This window comes from Oryzias latipes, chromosome 4 (assembly GCF_053564925.1).
Source record: "Oryzias latipes strain Hd-rR chromosome 4, Olatipes_Hd-rR_3.1".
Classification (NCBI taxonomy): domain Eukaryota; kingdom Metazoa; phylum Chordata; class Actinopteri; order Beloniformes; family Adrianichthyidae; genus Oryzias; species Oryzias latipes.
In genome coordinates, this window is record NC_136240.1 from 20,159,596 (window position 1) to 20,177,434 (window position 17,839).

Genomic DNA, 17,839 nt, shown 5'->3' on the forward strand with positions numbered 1-17,839 from the left:
CTACAGTTGTAACACACACCCTCCCATCATTATACACAGGGTGTGCCAGGATAAATGTGTCTTGATCATTATTCCGACTCTCAGTCATTATGGCTGAAGAGGACGCCTCTGTCACTCAGCAGCAGCCATGAGGGGGAGCAGGGCGAGGCTGCATGGGAGGCAGTTGGGAGAGTTGTAGTTAAGGTGAAGTAGATGATTGAGAGAAAAATGGAACTCAGCAGTAAAAAATAAGGAAGAGGTGGTTTTATAATTTGAATAAAAAAATACAGTTCTGCTGCTGAATACCTCCTTAAAAGTAAGACAAGAGCTATTCTGCAGAAAACTAAATAAAGAAGTCTAAGTGTATGGCCAAAAGCAGGGTTAACATCATTGTAAAAAAATGTTTTTAATACAAGTGGCTGCATCCAAAAAGAAGAAAAATCCATCCTTTCATCCATCAATTTCCTGAACCCACTGAATCCCGTTTGGGGTCACAGGGTTACCTGTTGCAGCTACTGTCAGGCAAATGTGCACAGCCTGGACAGGTCACCAGTCTATCGCAGGGTTAAAAAAAAATCATATTATGCTCAGTTTTTGCCTTTTGTAAAAAAAACAAGTAAATACACAAAACAGAAAGCACAAAGGGATTAAAAAATGAAAAAAGTTCAAATTTAAATTTTCTTTCCATTTTTAAATGAAAGAAAAAATGGAAAGAAATACTGAGATAAAAGCCTCTGATCTAAAGGAAAAGCTTTGAAGGCTGATTTTTCAAAAATGATGCAATCATCTATTCTTTTTACCCTCATAATGCATAAAAAAACATAGATGAACTGCTTTGCATCTCTAAAAGCCTCAATTTTATATTTTGAAAAAATAAAAATGTGTTATGTCTATTTTCTCGGTGGTCTGCTGGGGGGGCAGCATATCTGCTAGGGACAGTAATAGACTGAACAAACTGATCCGAAGAGCTGGCTCCGTAATCGGTTGTAAAATGGACACATATGAATCTGTGATGGAGAGGAGGACTTTAAATAAGCTTGTATCCATCATGGATAATCCTGAGCATCCTCTCCATCCTGTACTGGATGGTCAGAGGAGCTCCTTCTCCAACAGTCTAAGGCAGCTTCGCTGTCACACAAACCGCTTCAGGAGATCTTTCACACCTCACTCCATTGGACTCTATAACTTGTCATCCATATGCAATAGATAAAGTCATTTATGGTCTGTCTGTTTTTCTCTCCTGATGTGGCACGCAATACAACTGTTCTAATTCACTGATGTTCCTTTCCGATTGATTGTTGTGGTTCTCTGTTGTCGTATATTATGTGTATGTTTGTATCTTGAGCCTAACGCCGACGCTGCAACAACTGAATTTCCCAAGCTGGGATCAATAAAGTATCTTTATCTTATCCTATCTTGTCTTAGTATAATCAATCTAGCCCAATGGAAAGAAAAATAAGTCATATTTTGCATTCCCCATTGTGATACTACAAAGGCGACTGAAGTAAAATGATTTCCTCCCCATTTTTCTTTTCTTTTTAAATTAAAATGTTATCATGAGAAAATAGTACATATGGATAGCCTGAAAATGTTTCCATTAAAAATAAATTGACAAATAAAATTAACTAGAAATAATCTTTTAGGTTTGGGCACCATTTACATGTTAGTAAAATGTTTCTTTAAAATGATATTTGACACAGCAACAGCAAAAGTTACAAAAAGGTGCAGAAATGCTGCAGCAAATAGATGGCAGTGTGAAGGTAATTGGAACAGACGTTTTAGTGGAAAAAAGGATTTCTGCATTAAACATCACCTTGAAGACATCAGCCCCTCACGTGTTTGAGATTCAAACTAATGCAGCAACATGTATAACACTTAAATTGATGTCTTCACTTCCCATGCCTTTTCTGAGGCACACCGACTCCCTGCTGGGAGACACGGCAAAAAAAAAACCAAACAAGGACGGCCGATGAACACAAAGAGATCCACGGTGCGAGGATCATCGCAGGGAGGAGGGGGGGCACACAACAGAAGAAAGACACACAAGCAGACGGGTGACTCACATCTTGGTTGCTCATGTCCCAGTAAGGCCTTTCTCCATATGACATCACCTCCCAGGTGACGATGCCATAACTCCAGACATCTGAGGCAGACGTGAACTTCCTGTAGGCGATGGCCTCCGGAGCCGTCCACCGCACCGGGATTTTACCTCCCTACAGAAAGACGAGAGGATTTCAGAGATGTAGTAATGATGGACAGAAATAAAACAAGACAGACAAGAAAAAAAACAGGGTTCTGAAAGTGTCTTATTTTTGAAGTTTGTGTCTTTAATTCATTTTTGGATATTGGCAAAAATAAGTCTGCACGGTGGCGCAGTGGTTGGCGCTCCTGCCTCACAGCAAAAATAGTGGTTAGCGCTCTTGCCTCACAGCAAAAAGGCCCCCGAAACAAAACATCAACGGGGGACCTTTCTGTGTGGAGTTTGCATGTTCTCCTCGTACATGCGTGGGTTTTCTCCGGGATCTTTGGCTTCTCCCCAACTTCCAAAAACATGCTTCATAGGTCAATTGGATAATCTAAATTGTCCGTGAGTGTGAATGGGTGTGTGATTGGAGCCCTGCGACAGACTGGCGACCTGTCCAGGGTGTCCCCCTGCCTTCGCCCACAAGTGGCCGGGATAGACTCCGGCAGCCCCGTGACCCCGAAAGGGATAAAACGGCAAAAGAAGAAGAAGAAATTGGCAAAAATAAATAAATAGATTCGGCTTTCTGTCTGACCTGCTTTGAGTTCAGATAATTAGCCTTTTCCTTAGTTTCGACCCACACTCTCTCTTTTTTACTTTTAGCGTTTTTGATTTTTTGATTTTGGTACCTTTGCCTTGCATTTATTTGAAAGACTAGGATTTTACCTTCTTGTTTGTTTTAAAAAGAACAAAGAAATTTCTGCTCTTGATTTTGATTTATAAGTGATTACAAATAAAGTTGGTATTTCTATTTTTAAGTTTTCCTTCCAAGTCTTCTTTCTTTGAAAAACATCAAAAATGTGGTGGAATGTTTTTAAAGCCAAATGTAGAATTTAAGAGAGAAGGAATCCTTGCCGCACTGGCTTACATTAGTTTGCCAAGAGAATACGGCACAAAAAACATTGTCTAATATGTAGAATTTCCTGAAAGGAGCATTGTAGTTTTTCTGCCAGTTTTTTTTTGAGGAAAAAAAACTGAAAGCAAAATACTTTACAACAAAAATTACACTATTTTTGATGCATGTCTTTAGTTGTTTAGCAATCTATCTTTTCTTAACCATGTAAACTTGTAACATCTCATTGAAACATATCATTTATGTCCTTTCAAGTCCTGGTGTCTTTATGAGTCTTGTAAAAGAAATATGCGAGTCTATGAATAATCTTATGAGTTTTTATGTATTTGTCTGTTGTGATAAAATAAGCAGAGTGCAGTAGGTTCCACCCGCAGCTCTGTAAATGACATAATTCTGAAATTAATAACTGCTCAGCAGTATTCATGGTTGAGTAACGAAAGAAAAGAGTTCTTAGACAACTGGTTGCAGTAAAGGCTTCCCAGGGAGGGTCAATCTGCCCAAATCAAAATACAATTAAAAAAAACAAAAAGGAAACATTCCTTCAGGCAGATCATGTTACTGGGTTTGTGTTCTTACCAGAGAGCTGGTGTAGGTGGGGTCAGACGTGTCTTCTTCCAAATAACGTGACAAGCCAAAGTCAGACACCTTACACACCAGGTTACTGTTGACCAGAATGTTTCGAGCTGCCAGGTCCCGGTGAACATAACTCATCTCTGCCAGATACCTAAAGCATCAACAGGATTTACTGTATGACTGCACGTTATCTGCCAGGCAAATATATAAGGATGTAATGGGATTTTAGGGTGTGTGTCCATCTTTGTGTGAAAGCTATCGGGTCCATCCATCCATAATGTAGGAATTTAATATGTGTAGATGTGCGTGCTTTTGTGTTATCACAGCCAGCAGTAAAACACAGATAAGATCTTGTTTGTGAGAATATGTTGCTGTGCATGTGTGCTGCGTTTTATGCCGGCTTTATAGATGGAGAGTCTAAGCTAGGAGATGGCCATCTTTCACTTGCAGGGTTGTTGGGTTAATGCACAACTCCCCAAGTGTGGATGCCTAAAGTTAATACGCCACCCTAGTTTCGGCTTTCAGTGGAGTTTCAAACCAGACAAAAAGCTTTGTATTTTTTCTGTGATTACAAGGATGTGTATGGTGTGTGTGTGTGTGTATGGGGTGTGTGTGTGTGTGACAGTACCTCATTCCTGATGCGATCCCCCTCAGCATACCAACCAGCTGGATTACTGGGAACTGCCCATCATTTTGCTGAAAAAGCGTGAAGCGTGAAAGGATTAGTTTTATTTTCCATTACCATACTTATCATTTACCGTATTTAGATAAAGCCTTGGAGGCAAAAACACATGTCATTACTTAAGGAAAATGCCACCAAAGAACATTTATTAGGGACAATAAATTGCATTATGAAAACTCTGATGACTTTCCCAGCCGTAATTGTTGTGTTAAAAGAATGATGAAGAGAATAGACTGTGCTTTACTTTTCACATTTGTGTCATAATATGGTTGAAGGATTGGCCTCTTTGGAGACATTTCACCCACCGTAAATTCTAATGTTGTTCTTTATAGTTTCTTTACAGTAGATATATAACAATAAAGACTCAAGTCTGACAGAGTGGTCCGTCATTTATCAGGGGAGTTGTTTTATATAAATAACCCGCAATAGGTGAAGTCCACAAAGTAGGATTCTAGATGTTTTAAGTCTGTAAAACCCTTCAAAACACACTCCATAAATGTCTGACATGAACCTTTTCACTCTTTTTTTTAAACTCTCAAAGTTCAAACCATGGAAAAATAAATACTGTATAATAGGGGAAGTGACTATTCGCACATAAATAGGGCGGGGTTAAGGTTGCAGTTAGGGTTAAAATACGTGCTGGCACTGCAGCAATGTGTATTTTGGCCGCACGAAATACACATGAACATGGATTTTCATCAGTTTTTTTGCTTGATTACATGTAAATACGTACAAATAACATCAGCCACCATAGAATGAAAAACAAATGATCAAAGATCAAAGATTCTCATCATCAAAGATTCGTGTATATGCAGCAGACTGAATGCATTCTGTACAGGAAACATGGCACAGAGGGGATTCATTGAGAAGGTTGAAAGCCAATCAGAACGCAGAACACAGTGTGCGAAAAAAGAAGAAAAACAAAAACAAATGCATGCAACATTGCATTAAAAATAATCTGTGAAACAGCGAGGCTGTGAAATACACTGTATTTCAAAGCTGAAATATACTTTCAAGTCTTTGTTGACAAATTCAAGTCAAGTCTTATGTTTATGGTCAAAGATCCCAGCCAAGGTCAAGATTTTGGAGTAAGTTCAAGTTAAGTCTTTGGTCAAACATTCACGCCAAGTTCAAGTTTCAAAGTCCAATATTTGTGGCAACAAATGTGACCCAAAACTCAAGCCTTTCAGGAAAGTCTAATCTTGAGTCTTTGGTTATAAATCCAGGTCAAGTATTAAGTCCTTGGTTGCAAGGGTAAGTCAAGGTGTAGGTTGAAAAAGACAGGATGTGTATTGAGTGTTTGTCACAAATCTAAATCAAGTTTTAAATTGCTTACATGTCCAAGTTGTGTTTCTGGAAAAAAATGTAAATGAGGTTTTTGTCCAAGTCTAGTATCAAGCTTTTGGTCAAAAAGTTAAATTGTGTTACTTTCAAACACTCATCCATTTTCAGAATCCACTATATCCCCAATGAGGTCACGGAGTCGGGTGAGGGCGAGGTTACACTCTGAACAGGTTACCAGTTTGTTACAGGGCCACACATTGACACTCCAATGCACACCTATGGGCAAATTAGATTAGACCTAGGAAGCATGTTTTTGGACAGAGAGAGGAAGGCGTTGAAAACCCACATATGCACAGTGAGAACATGCAAACTCTATGAAGGGAGGACCCAGAGACGAGAGTGCTAACCAGGGGTGGACTTATTACTAGGCAAAGGTAGGCTATTGCCTATAGGGCACCTTGCTGGGGCTCTGAGCTGGACACTCAATAAAAGTGTTTCAAAAATTCTTCCTTTTCTTAACTCATAAAAAAAAACTAAATTACTGATATGGCATAAGAGTTGATTCTGTTATAGTGTTTCCTCCTCCCCCATACCTCTGCACCAATGGAATATTGCAGTCAACAGCAAGTTAGTGAGCAGAGAATTCAGTGTTGCCAGATTGGGAGGTTTTATGCCCAATAGAGCGGTTTGGATTTTGTGCTGCTAACCACTGCTCCACCTCAAAAAATAAAAATGTAATGAGAGCTTTTTTTCCCTTAAGTTTTAATTTTTATTCTTAAACTTCATACCTTAATGTATTCAAATAAAAAACTAAATACATATTTTCTTTAAGTCGAGTTTCAAGTCTCTGTACTGAAGTTGGTCTCAAGTTTCAAGTTAAATACCCAACCTCTGCCTGTAGTCAAAAAATTCCCAGAGCAAACTCAAAATCCCAGACTAAAAATATAAAATTAAAAATATAAAATTAAAAATATAAAAAAACATACCTTGGCATTCCTTGTGAACAGTATGGAGATATGTCACTAGTCAGATATTAAAGTTGTTTGTACTGGATTCAGGTGAATTAAAACAAATGATTGCAGGCTGCAGTTTGTCACTTTATATTTGCACAGACGAATGCATGAAGAGTCTTCCCCCCCTTCTCGAATGAGGCGTTTCTGATGATCAACAGATGACTGACAGCACCTGCAAACCCCTTAGGGGCACCTTGACGTCTTCATAAATATTCATGGACTTGGTCATGGCTCTTCCAATACCTGATTAATGCACAGAAGTCCTAACGAGTTTCATTTGATCAGTGCTCCATGTTGATTACATCTGAACATGTGCTGTGAAGTACATTCATCTGTGATATTATAGGGATTTTTTATTGCTTATCCATATCTATTTCTTGGAAAATTCAGTGACACCCCCTGTTGACACAGTTGTAGGGAGAGGTTTGTCTTTTAATTCACTTTACACATCAAACTGGGCTTTTTGACGCTTCTCTGCTCTAATCCCCTGATAAAAAAAAATCGGCAAGCAGGTACGCACTAAAACACACACGCACCTCGGATGCTTCAGGTGGTGTGTCTGCACGACCGTCACACCAGGAAAGCAACATCACTGAGATCGATCGCTGTAGTAGTGTGCGTTTACGAGTCATCGCATGATTCTGCATCAAAGAGTTTCCCCGTCTGTTTTTAGAGGCGCCTCGAAAGGAGGCCAAGATCAAAGAGAGACAGGATGAGGAGGCAGGAGCACAGGAAGGGAAAGAAAAAGAGACAGACAGAGAAGAGGAATGGGAGGTTTGTTTTTACCGCTGCGTCTTTTTTCCAAATTCCCAATTATCCACCCTTCAACTGCAGCTCAGTTTGGATGTTAGTACGCTTCTGCCCCAACATTTGCAGGCTTATAAAACCCTTTATAAACTATAATCCATTTGATACATCATTTTTTTTCTAAAAAAAGTTTTTAGACTGAAAAAAACCCACAACTTTGTGAAAAAGCTCCAACTAACATTAAAGAAAAAGCTCCAGCTCTAATAGATCTACAATCAACAGCAGACAAGTGTGAGGCTTCAAAAAAGCTCAGTCCAATTTGATACGTGGAAAAAAAAAAAAGCAGAAATCCAATTATGGCAGAAAATAAACACATTCTGTCTAACTGATTATAATCCCACTCTCTCTGTTCCAATTCATTCAACATAATTCTATCTTTGTGATGCCATTTTTGAAGTTTGCATGGATGGTACAAAAATATCATCTTGTACGAGGTTTTAATTTTAAACTGATCTTGTCTGAGTTATTAAGAAAAAAAGACTAAGGGTTTTTTTCTGAACATTAAAGCTTTTTCAGAAGTTCTATCTCAAAGTTGACTTTATTTTTTTAAGCTCTTTTATGTTGTCTTCAGAGGGTACATTAAAGTTAACAGCAAAAGAACTGGTAATAACGTTGGACTATGCTTCACTAAGAACAAAACACACGTGATGGACCTTATGTGAACTTAAACTGTTTTAAGTCAGGGGAGTCCAATTCCCTGAGGGCCAATGTCCTACATGTTTTCCAACCAACCTGCCAATGAAGCCCCATATTGACTAAACCCACCTGATCTAGGTAATGAACCGCAGATAAGGCAGAGTTTCTGGAAAACCAGTCGAGTTTGTGTCAGTCTCGAGGCCTGGACTTGGACACCCCTGGTCTAAGTCAAGCACTTGTGACAGTGCTCTTTAGAATAAAACAAAACATCACTATGCACTTGTAAAGTGCTTTTCCACCTTCCTGAAGGCTCAAAGCACTTAACACTCACAGTGCCATTCACACACATTTATTCACAGATTGTACTTGTGTGTGATATGGGAGTTTTCAGTCTTAAAATACTCTGCAACATCCAAAATGCAATACAGATTAGAAATTAAACCGGTATCCATAAAGGCTCCCTTATTTTTATGAAATTCCTGAACCTTACCTTTGTGGTGTTTTTTGTGATCATACAGAGAGGCCCGAGGTACAATATTTTTTATGTCAGTCTAAATGCAGTTTTGTACTTCTTTAATTGGAAATCTGAGAATTGATTGAACAATTGGAACACGTTGAATGTTTTTGGAGAGGCGTCTTCAATAGATTGAGTTGAAAAGGTTAGTTTATAAGTTTTCCTTTGAGATTACCATTTTTTCCAGCCAATCTTCAAAGTAAATTAGTCTGATGTCAGCTCATTAAATGCGAGTGTGCGTGCATTGCTTACCCTCAAAAATGAGTCCAGAGCTCCGTTCTCCATAAACTCTGTGATGATCATGGTAGGTCTGCTCTTGGTGACCACACCCTCCAGTCTGATGATGTTGGGCTGGTCAAACTGACCCATGATTGACGCCTCGGCCAAGAAGTCTCTCCTCTGCCTCTCAGAGTAACCCACTTTCAAGGTCTTGATGGCCACCAGGATTTCCTTTTTCCCCACCGGTTTCAGTCGACCCTTGTACACCTCCCCAAACTCCCCTGAATGAAGCAGAAAAACATTTAAAGCAATAAGTTCTGACAATCACAAAACGTAAGAAGCAACATTAGCCCTTTGGCTTGGGTGCTGCAGAAAAGTGTGTGGGCCTAATACACTCTCAGCTGGAAGCAGCTGTCTGCACGCAACCTCCATGCTGATGGTTTCTGAGCAGTTCCACCACAGCAGATTGGGGTCGGGGGCTTTGCTGAAGGGCAGCTATTTTTTCCAGTTTTAGTTTTTTTTTGGAGGCTAAAAAAAAAAAACAACAAAAAGTTTGACCCATTCAATAACTGATCTCAGGAGAAAGAAAAGGCTGTGCAGTCCAGGTGGCAAACAAGATAAAAGCAACACAGTAATTACTATAAGGGTGGAAACATGGCTCCACCGCCTAAAATATCATCTTTTTTGTTCAACAGAAATGACTTTGTGGATACAGGCTTTCCGCGAGTTTGATCACCTGTCTAATTTGTCCTTTAAGTTAAAGTGTTGATGGCTGCTGAGCATCTTGGAGCATCCGTTCCTTCGGCACAGCTCTGTGTTGTTACACAGCAATAACATGGCACTTTTGTTCCATTCTATATAAATGTCAAAATTATCATAGATAAAGATTCGGCGTCTGGGATGTAGTGACATTTGGTGCCTCGCCTTTCGTGTGCCTCTATAGAACCATTTGTCTCTGGTGGAGAAGTGAGGAAGCACATTTTTTGTCCCTGGAACTTGTAAACAACAGAAAAGTGTTGTTTGAGACAGGGAAGTTGTTAAGGGGTTACAAAATGATGCTTCGGAACACTAATTATGAAAGACAAGGGTATCAGACTGAAGGGGAGACCTGCCGTGTGTTCACCCCCAACAGAAGCTGTGCTTGTGAATGCAGCTCATAGTTTCTGCACCAATCACATGGTAATGAGTGAACAAACCGAAACTATTCATTTAAAATGGGTTGGCACTTTCGTGATTTATAGGGGATGCCATCCACACATCCCTTCCAAATCTGAGTCCCTGATTGGTCAGTTTATTCTGGTTTAACATTTTGTATGTAGAGCCCAAAAATGGTTGTAGAAACTTGCGTGACGACATTTAAATTTGAGAGTTTTGATTGGAAAGGCCTGGAACGTGCATATGTACATGCTTCCATAGAGTTTTCATTGAAAGTCGCTTGAACCTGCGTTGCAGAGGGCAGTGTAAACGCAGCCCGAGGCAGAGAAAAACAATGTTAAAGTTGATTTATAAAGATTTAGCTCTTAGGCTATCAGTTTTTATTGTTGTCAGCATTTTACAAGATAAATTACAGGATTTCATTTTCCTTTAATTTTTTTTAAAGACCATTGTCAGAAACCCGGGAACAATTTGAACTTACAAGGATACAGGAGAATCACATTTCTCTGGGTTTTAGTCAGGTTTTCTTCATGCTCCTGATGTCAGAACATTTTACTTTCTTCCTCTCAAAACCCCTAGTGCACATTGTTCACTCCTCCCTCTGCTGATGCTGCTGCAATGGGACTTTTCAGATCTTTCTTCGAAACTCCACAGGTATCTGCTCAGTCATTAAACTAAAAAACCCCAAAGCAAAAAAAAATCAATTAATTTACTCAACAAACTGAACCAGGAATTTTGAACATTACCACACCAAAACTTTGTTTATTATTTAAAAAAAAATGACAAATGTCTCCCCTTGTGCTATCCTATGACCCCTATTGACGTGTTATCCCTACCATGACAAAGGTGGATAAAGGTGAAGAGGATTTCATGTAATCCATGGACACCAGTGAGGTTCACAAATTATTGAAGAAAAAAGGTTCAGCGCACTGTCTAGTGGGTCTAGATGACCCAACTCCCAATGTTAAAGTGCCTAGGATAGCACAAGGGTTCCGGTGACAGAAATAGTCTGGTCAGGTGAATAGAGTTCTGGTCTAGCTGCAGAGCTGGAGCACCTGAAGACGCAGACAGGCACATTCTAGCATTCTACAGACTGAACGCCTCTTTGGAATGATCTGAACTTGGACCTTGACTTGGTGAGAAATTGACTGCAACAAAAGGCAGAAAACCTCTCTGTCTGGATCCATTTTGGTCAAAATCTTGTGTTTTGTCACCTTATTGGTTCCTTTAAATTTGTTTTTTTAATGTCTCCTCTTTTAGGTTATCAAAAATAACAATTGTCTGCCACATCTGCCTCTTGTCACCTGCACTAAGGTCCTCCACAAACCATCAATCGTTAAGCACCTCCTTTGTCAATAAAGTCCTGTGGGAGATAGGACTTCTACATGGATGCTGTTCTGAAACAGCATCCATCCTGCAAAGTGTTTATCTCTCATGGTTGTCATATTTTGTTAAATTTATTGTGTGCCTTTAGGAAACATTTCTAGGTTGACAAGACAGCTGCTGCACGTTGGAAAGCAAAACACAAAGATCAACAATTTACAGGATCAGGGTGGGGACCTGATTCTGCCTAGGCAGAGCCTGAACAGTGTAGGTGTGTGCGGATCAGTTAAGAATATTAATGAATGTTTTGGAGTTGTTCAGGGTGAAAAGCTAATTTTGAGGTGTCAGGAATTAAAACTAACCAGCTGGAAAACAGCATAATGGCTCCCTTTCAAGTGCTTTGATTTGACCAGGTCAGACGGATGGTGTCACAAATGTGAAGCAGCTGTAACTTTGATGAAATAAAAACTCAGTCTTTGCGTGTTGTATGAATAAGTGCAGCAGTGAGCAGCTTGAGGACGTGAAAATTGAATATCACTTCAAAATAAAAGTCCTTGTTGAAAAAAATCAGCCGTTGAATAATGGATGAGTGATGGGAATTGGATGACAGGCCGTGCCGTCCTGCCTCACACTGATCTCTGCTCCACATCTCCCTGCTCATTAAACACTGCCTAGCGCCTCTGTGCAAACCAGTAGAAGCACAGATGGGTGGAAAAACAAAATAGGGGGGAAAATGGATGGCAGAAGAAGGAGAGATGACTGAGTGAAGGAAGGGAATAAGAACACTGATAATAAGGGAAAGGAGGTTGAATGGGCATGGACAAAGAAAGTAATTTTCACTGAGAGAGGCAGAATCCCAGTGACATGCCACTTCTTTTCTCAGGAAAATAGAGGAGGTCAAGGAAAGGATGGAGCATCAGAAGAGAAAGATTTATTGCTTTCATTGTCAAACCTTGTCTTAAATCTGCACTTTTTCAAAACACATTATTTGAGAAGAACTCCAGGATGAAACGTCTTTGCCGTTGTTTCAAAAAGGACGTTTTTCCAAGTCAAACAGTTTTTTTTGGAAGATTTATCCATGTTGGGCAGTGTTGGTTACTTCTACCCTGTAATACAATAAAAATGACTTGCTACTGTTATTTAAAAGCGATCCTTCACATCTTTTAAATTTGTAATTTGGGAAAGAAGAGGGAAGGATATTGGAGAGGGGGGGTTGAAGGGTGATTAGAGGAAGGGGGGGTAAAACCCTTCACCCTTCTCCCCCCCCCTCTCTAACATCCCTCTCTGTTCTTCCCTCCTTTCCTTTTCCGTCCGGTCCAACACAAAAGATTTTCAAATATGATTCAAATGAATAAAGTTTGGCCTCGATTACAAAAAGGGTTTATTCAGACATACCTCTGGTTTGTCTGAAGATTCATAACCCCTGTTGTCAAAGTAAAATATGCCCAACAAAAGAGGCCCTCAGCTCTCATCTGTTTGACCAGCTGTTGGACAGGACAAGTTAAAAAAATAAAAAAATAAAACACCAAGCTGTTATGTACAAAATGAGCATTATAGCAGCCAAAGCTTTAACAGGAAGTTTGATTGAAAGACCAGCACTTAGGCTTCAGCAAATTCAGTTTTTCAAAATGAACATGAAGGGTAAACACATCTCCACTGATACAAAAAAAAAGAAAAAAAACCTGAGACCGATGCGCACCTACAACATCCCAAACAAAAACTGGTATCTGAGATAGACAGAGAGCTTCATTTCGCCAGCAACATCTACAAGACAAACGGACATTGTTTCTGTAAAAAAACAGTATCACCATTTCATCATGAAAACAGAAGAACATGAAATTTTGGTTCAGATTCTCTTTGTTGCATGTTTTTTTTTTCATCTGTTAATGCCTCAATGTTTGAACAATCAGACTAAAGAGTTACTGAACAGTTGGTAAGCAAAATATTACAGACAAAGAATTTGTAACGTTCAATCATTGAATAATACTTCTATCCATCCATCTTCAGAACCCGCTTAATCCCTTTCAGGGTCACGGGGGCTGCTTGGACCCAACCCAGCGACTGTTGGGCCATGGTTACAGGGTACATCCTGAACAGGTTGCCAGCCGGCAACCTGTTCAGGAGAGAACCTGCAGGGAGAACATGCAACCACCACACAAAAAGAAGTCAGCCGGGAGTAGAACCAATGTCAACGATGGTTAGTGATTTTAGAAGTAAAAACAGGGGAGGCACGAGCAGAGCACCACGAGAGGGGGATTTTTCTTTTTTCAGTGTTTTCTTTTTTCATCTTTCCCCCTCAATCTGTTGTTCCTCCCTCTCCTTCTTTGCTCTTTTCTTTAGCTTTTCTCCACACACAAACTCAAAACTGGACAACAAAGAAGAAAGAATAAAACTAAATATTTATGGATTTTATTATACTTTTCTAGCCCCCCCAAAAGACAAAAAAAAAAAAGACGTTTTCTTCTGGCCAGCTCTCATAACCCCCCAGCTCATATTTTCCCTTCTCTTTACTCTGGCTGACTTTAGAACCCCATACCTTGAGGGAAATAAATAGAGGGATTACCAAAAGCCTCTCAAAGTGGCTCCGCAGACCAAAGCCCAGAGCTCATACCCACAGAGGTGAAGGTCAGAATATGGTTCGGGACCTTTAACATCAGAGCTTAGTGGCAATTTGGGCTTCATTGGTTTGGGACCGGAGTTCAATCAGTTGGGAGTTATCAAAGCTAAAATATCAGGAGCTCCTCCATCTGATACCAACTCTGATAATAAATTAAAGTGACAGAACATGTGTGAATTAAGGATTTATGGCAAAAACTCAATTTCCAAAGTGGAAACCTTTTTACAACATTGCTGCAATCTGCTCTTATTACAGGTTTGTGCTTTTAAATGTTTGTCAAATTTGTCAGTAATTTATAGTAATCTCACTTTTTAGAATCTGGACAGTCTTGCTTTTCTTCTCCACATAAGAAGCCAATGAAACTGTCAGCTGAAAGCATCTTTTTAACACTAATTCTTATCAGTGACAGGCTGAAAATAAAATGAGTTTCCACATCCATCCAATCTTTGATTTATTTCCTGGAAAAAAAAAATAACTTGTGAAAAGTTGTTGTTTTATCAATTTCTTTTCTTAACAAGATTTATTTGTGTAAAAAAATATTTTCTGATAAATATTTTTTGATTCTCACAAAACACAGCATTATGCTTATTGCTGCAGCATGGTGGATGGGTCCTATCAGTCTTTCATAACTTTTTTGATAAATTTGCTTGTAATAAATTTCCTCGAAATCAAAACAAAAACAAATCAAAGAAAACATTCATGTGGCTACGAACAATTAAATCCAGCATCACCTTGAAATTAAGCATCACCTTGAATGGAAAAAACAACAAACATTATTTTTATTTAAAATTGGAAATTAAGTCAGGCATAAAGGGGTCAAACCATTTTCTCTGCAGGGTGTGGGAGTGAACACCTTTTCTTTATGAAAGAGATTTTTAACATGCATGAAAAGGCTGTTATTCAGCTCCACATTCCTACCTGTGCACTAAGACAAATTCAAACAATATTAGAAAAAAAAAAGACTAGTTCATACGTTCCATTCCAGTTTAATCCTTCTGATCGTGGGAATTGAACCTGTAACCATTAATTTTTTATTTCAAATTTGAAGTAAAAAAAGGACAGTCAACAGTATGAATGAAATGAAATTAAAATAGTTTAACTTTTGTAATTCTTTTTGCAGTTTAGATATTTTTTTTAGTTTAAATTATTTTTGATAAATAAGGAAACATGTTATCAAAAACATGTGTGTATATATATATATATATATATATATATATATATATATATATATATATATATATATATATATATATATGTGTGTGTATATATGTATATAAAAAAAAAAACGCGCGCCCCTCTCACCCTCCGCGGGTGGTTTCTACTCCAAGCTCGGGTCCTCTACCAGAGGCCTGGGAGCTTGAAGGTCCTGCGCAGTATCTTAGCTGTTCCTAGCACTGCGCTTTTCTGGACTGAGAGGTCTGAGGTCTTTCCAGGTATATATATATATATATATATATGCATATATATGTGTGTATATATATATATATATGTATATATATATATATGTATATATATATATATATATATATATGTATATATATATATATATATATATATATATATATATATATATATATATATATATATATATATATATATATATATATATATATGTGTGTGTATATATATATATATATATATATATATATATATATATATATATATATATATATATATATATATATATATATATATATATATATATATATGTATATATATATATATATATATATGTTGAAAGCCTCATCATGAAGTAAAATCTTTTTTATTTCTTGTGCTCCTAGATTTTGTTGGATTTCTGTCCTACTGACAAACTTGAATGAATCGAGGACCTTTCTGTGACTAAACATGTCTTCCAGCCCACTCCCCCCACCCCATATTTACACCCCTGTTTATCTTGTTGAGCTTGGTTGCCATGCAGCTTCGTAGCTATTCCCAACATCACACAGCCTTTTCACCATGAGGGTGCACAAAGCCACACAGAATGCGTGAAGACAGTTTTAATTTATTCCTCTGAAGGATTTCAACATAAATTAAACATCTCTGCTCGCTTCAAATGAGAAGAAATCAAGTAAAATAATGAATAGGAATTGCTTGTCTCCGAATTTTTCCAAATTACACAAATGTGTGGCCTAGTTGAAGAAAATTACTTATTTGTATCTCTTTTTTTTCTATTTTAAAAACATTTAGGCGGAATCTCCTGTTGAAATCGAATTAGCTCAGTCAGACCGAATTAATATTAGGTTTTCAAGTTTGTTTCTTCAGTGATTCACACTGAGCGTGTCTTCCAACCTGATCCGATGACCTCCTCTATTTTGACACATGATGGGTCGATCTCCTTGGCGAACTCCCGCACTGCCTCATTGGGGTCTTCATAGGTAAAAGGGTCGATGTATATCTTGACCCCTGGCGAACCACGTCCCTCTGACAGGGTGGGAAAGGTCACGGTGGGTGCTGGACCGCTGAACATGTCTGGTCTCAGATTTCCTTCTGGGAAGAAAGTAACGTGCACGTCAGACATTAAACATGCACTGATATACGCATTAACAAAGTGTTGTCCATACCTCCCCCTGTGTTATACTGCTGCAGCTTGTCACCAAACACACTCTCCTTCAGCTGTCTCCTCCTATAGAACAAAACAGAATCCAGAGAACAGTTAGATTGGAGGAACATTTTCACAATGCTGTTGGAGGTTTTGGTAAAAGCAGATGCAAATTGGCAATTTTCTTTACAGCTGCTGGGAGGTAAAATAGCTAGAAAAACTCTATTAAGAACCCATTGTGTTGCTGTTACTCATTACTGCCCCGTGTGGTGATTGGTGATCTCCTGTTTCCCATTTGAGTTAGGAAACAACAAAAGTCTTATACACTGTGTTGTCACAAAACTGATTTATTTATAAAAATTGCAGATTTAATTTACATAAATGAATACGTATCTGCAGCAAAATTTATTCCCAATTTCATCTCTCATAAAAGGGAACTTTTTTATGAATTTAGTAGATTATCATCTGTCTAGAAGACGCCAAAGATGTGAAAGCAACAAAAGGCAAGGCCAGTCTTTGCTACAGCTTCTCAACAGCGATTTGTCAATGCACACAAGCAAGAACCCTCAACAGTAATGTAAAATCAATGCGGCTTTAGAGCACGGCCGCCTAAAAAATGACCTGAGGCAAAAGCAAGAACGCACAAACGATCATCAGCACCTGCCCAAGGAGAATTCCTAATGTCCTCCAGCCTGACAGGATCAGCTATTATGATCGGCGGACAAGAATGCAATAATTACTGAACCGCTGATGAAATGGGGTGAAGATGGATATGGATCGGGTGAACACATGCAGACAAGCTTTTACACAGAACTCTCAGTGGGAGGGGATTTGTGAAATAGGCCATCCAAAGCAAACTCAGAGAGGGAATCTCCTGAGACACATAAAGGTCTGCGATACAACAAGAAAGACGGCTGACAAAAGATGAGCTTGTGGCCTTTCTACCGTCCTACTATGCAGTGATGCAACACCACAGTTATACAAGTGCATTCTTTGCTTTTAATCTAATGCAACCTATTTTCATCTTAAAACATCCAGAGTTGTAGATTCTCTTGAAAGATCTGGGGCAAATTAAAAAAACCAGCAGGGGAAATACAGTTGCTGTAAAGTGACCAACAAGGTCAAAGTAAAAATGGCACATTTTACCTTTACAAGATAGATAAAATAAAGACAGGAAATGAAAGGAAAGATCAAACCAGAGATGTAAACTGAATGCCTGCTCATCCGTGAGTCAAAGAAGATACATTAGCTGATCAAAGGTCACCTTTGCCGATGCTCTTTTCACCCTGAACAAACCACTTTGCTGCTTCAACTGTTTTTTCTTTTTGATCTTGAAATTGAGTCTAAACTGAAAGTTTATTTTCCAAATTCCAAAGGCACTTCTTAAATAGTGTATTTGC

General features: G+C 38.6%; 1 protein-coding gene across 2 annotated transcripts in view; it reads right to left on the reverse strand.

The window, feature by feature from the left end:
* The window catches only part of LOC101169846 (ephrin type-B receptor 1), a 92,341-nt gene that overhangs the window by 9,687 nt on the left and 64,815 nt on the right, over nucleotides 1-17,839 (reverse strand). Inside the window, exons 12-17 of one of the 2 annotated variants that reach the window (XM_011474166.4) lie at nucleotides 16,462-16,523; nucleotides 16,190-16,387; nucleotides 8,836-9,083; nucleotides 4,276-4,343; nucleotides 3,651-3,798; nucleotides 2,043-2,192 (exon numbers count right to left, since the gene is read on the reverse strand). In XM_011474166.4, the coding sequence (XP_011472468.1) occupies nucleotides 2,043-2,192; nucleotides 3,651-3,798; nucleotides 4,276-4,343; nucleotides 8,836-9,083; nucleotides 16,190-16,387; nucleotides 16,462-16,523 (874 nt within the window). The remainder of the gene's footprint in view (nucleotides 1-2,042; nucleotides 2,193-3,650; nucleotides 3,799-4,275; nucleotides 4,344-8,835; nucleotides 9,084-16,189; nucleotides 16,388-16,461; nucleotides 16,524-17,839) is intronic. The other variant, XM_078946034.1, reaches the window with a different exon arrangement.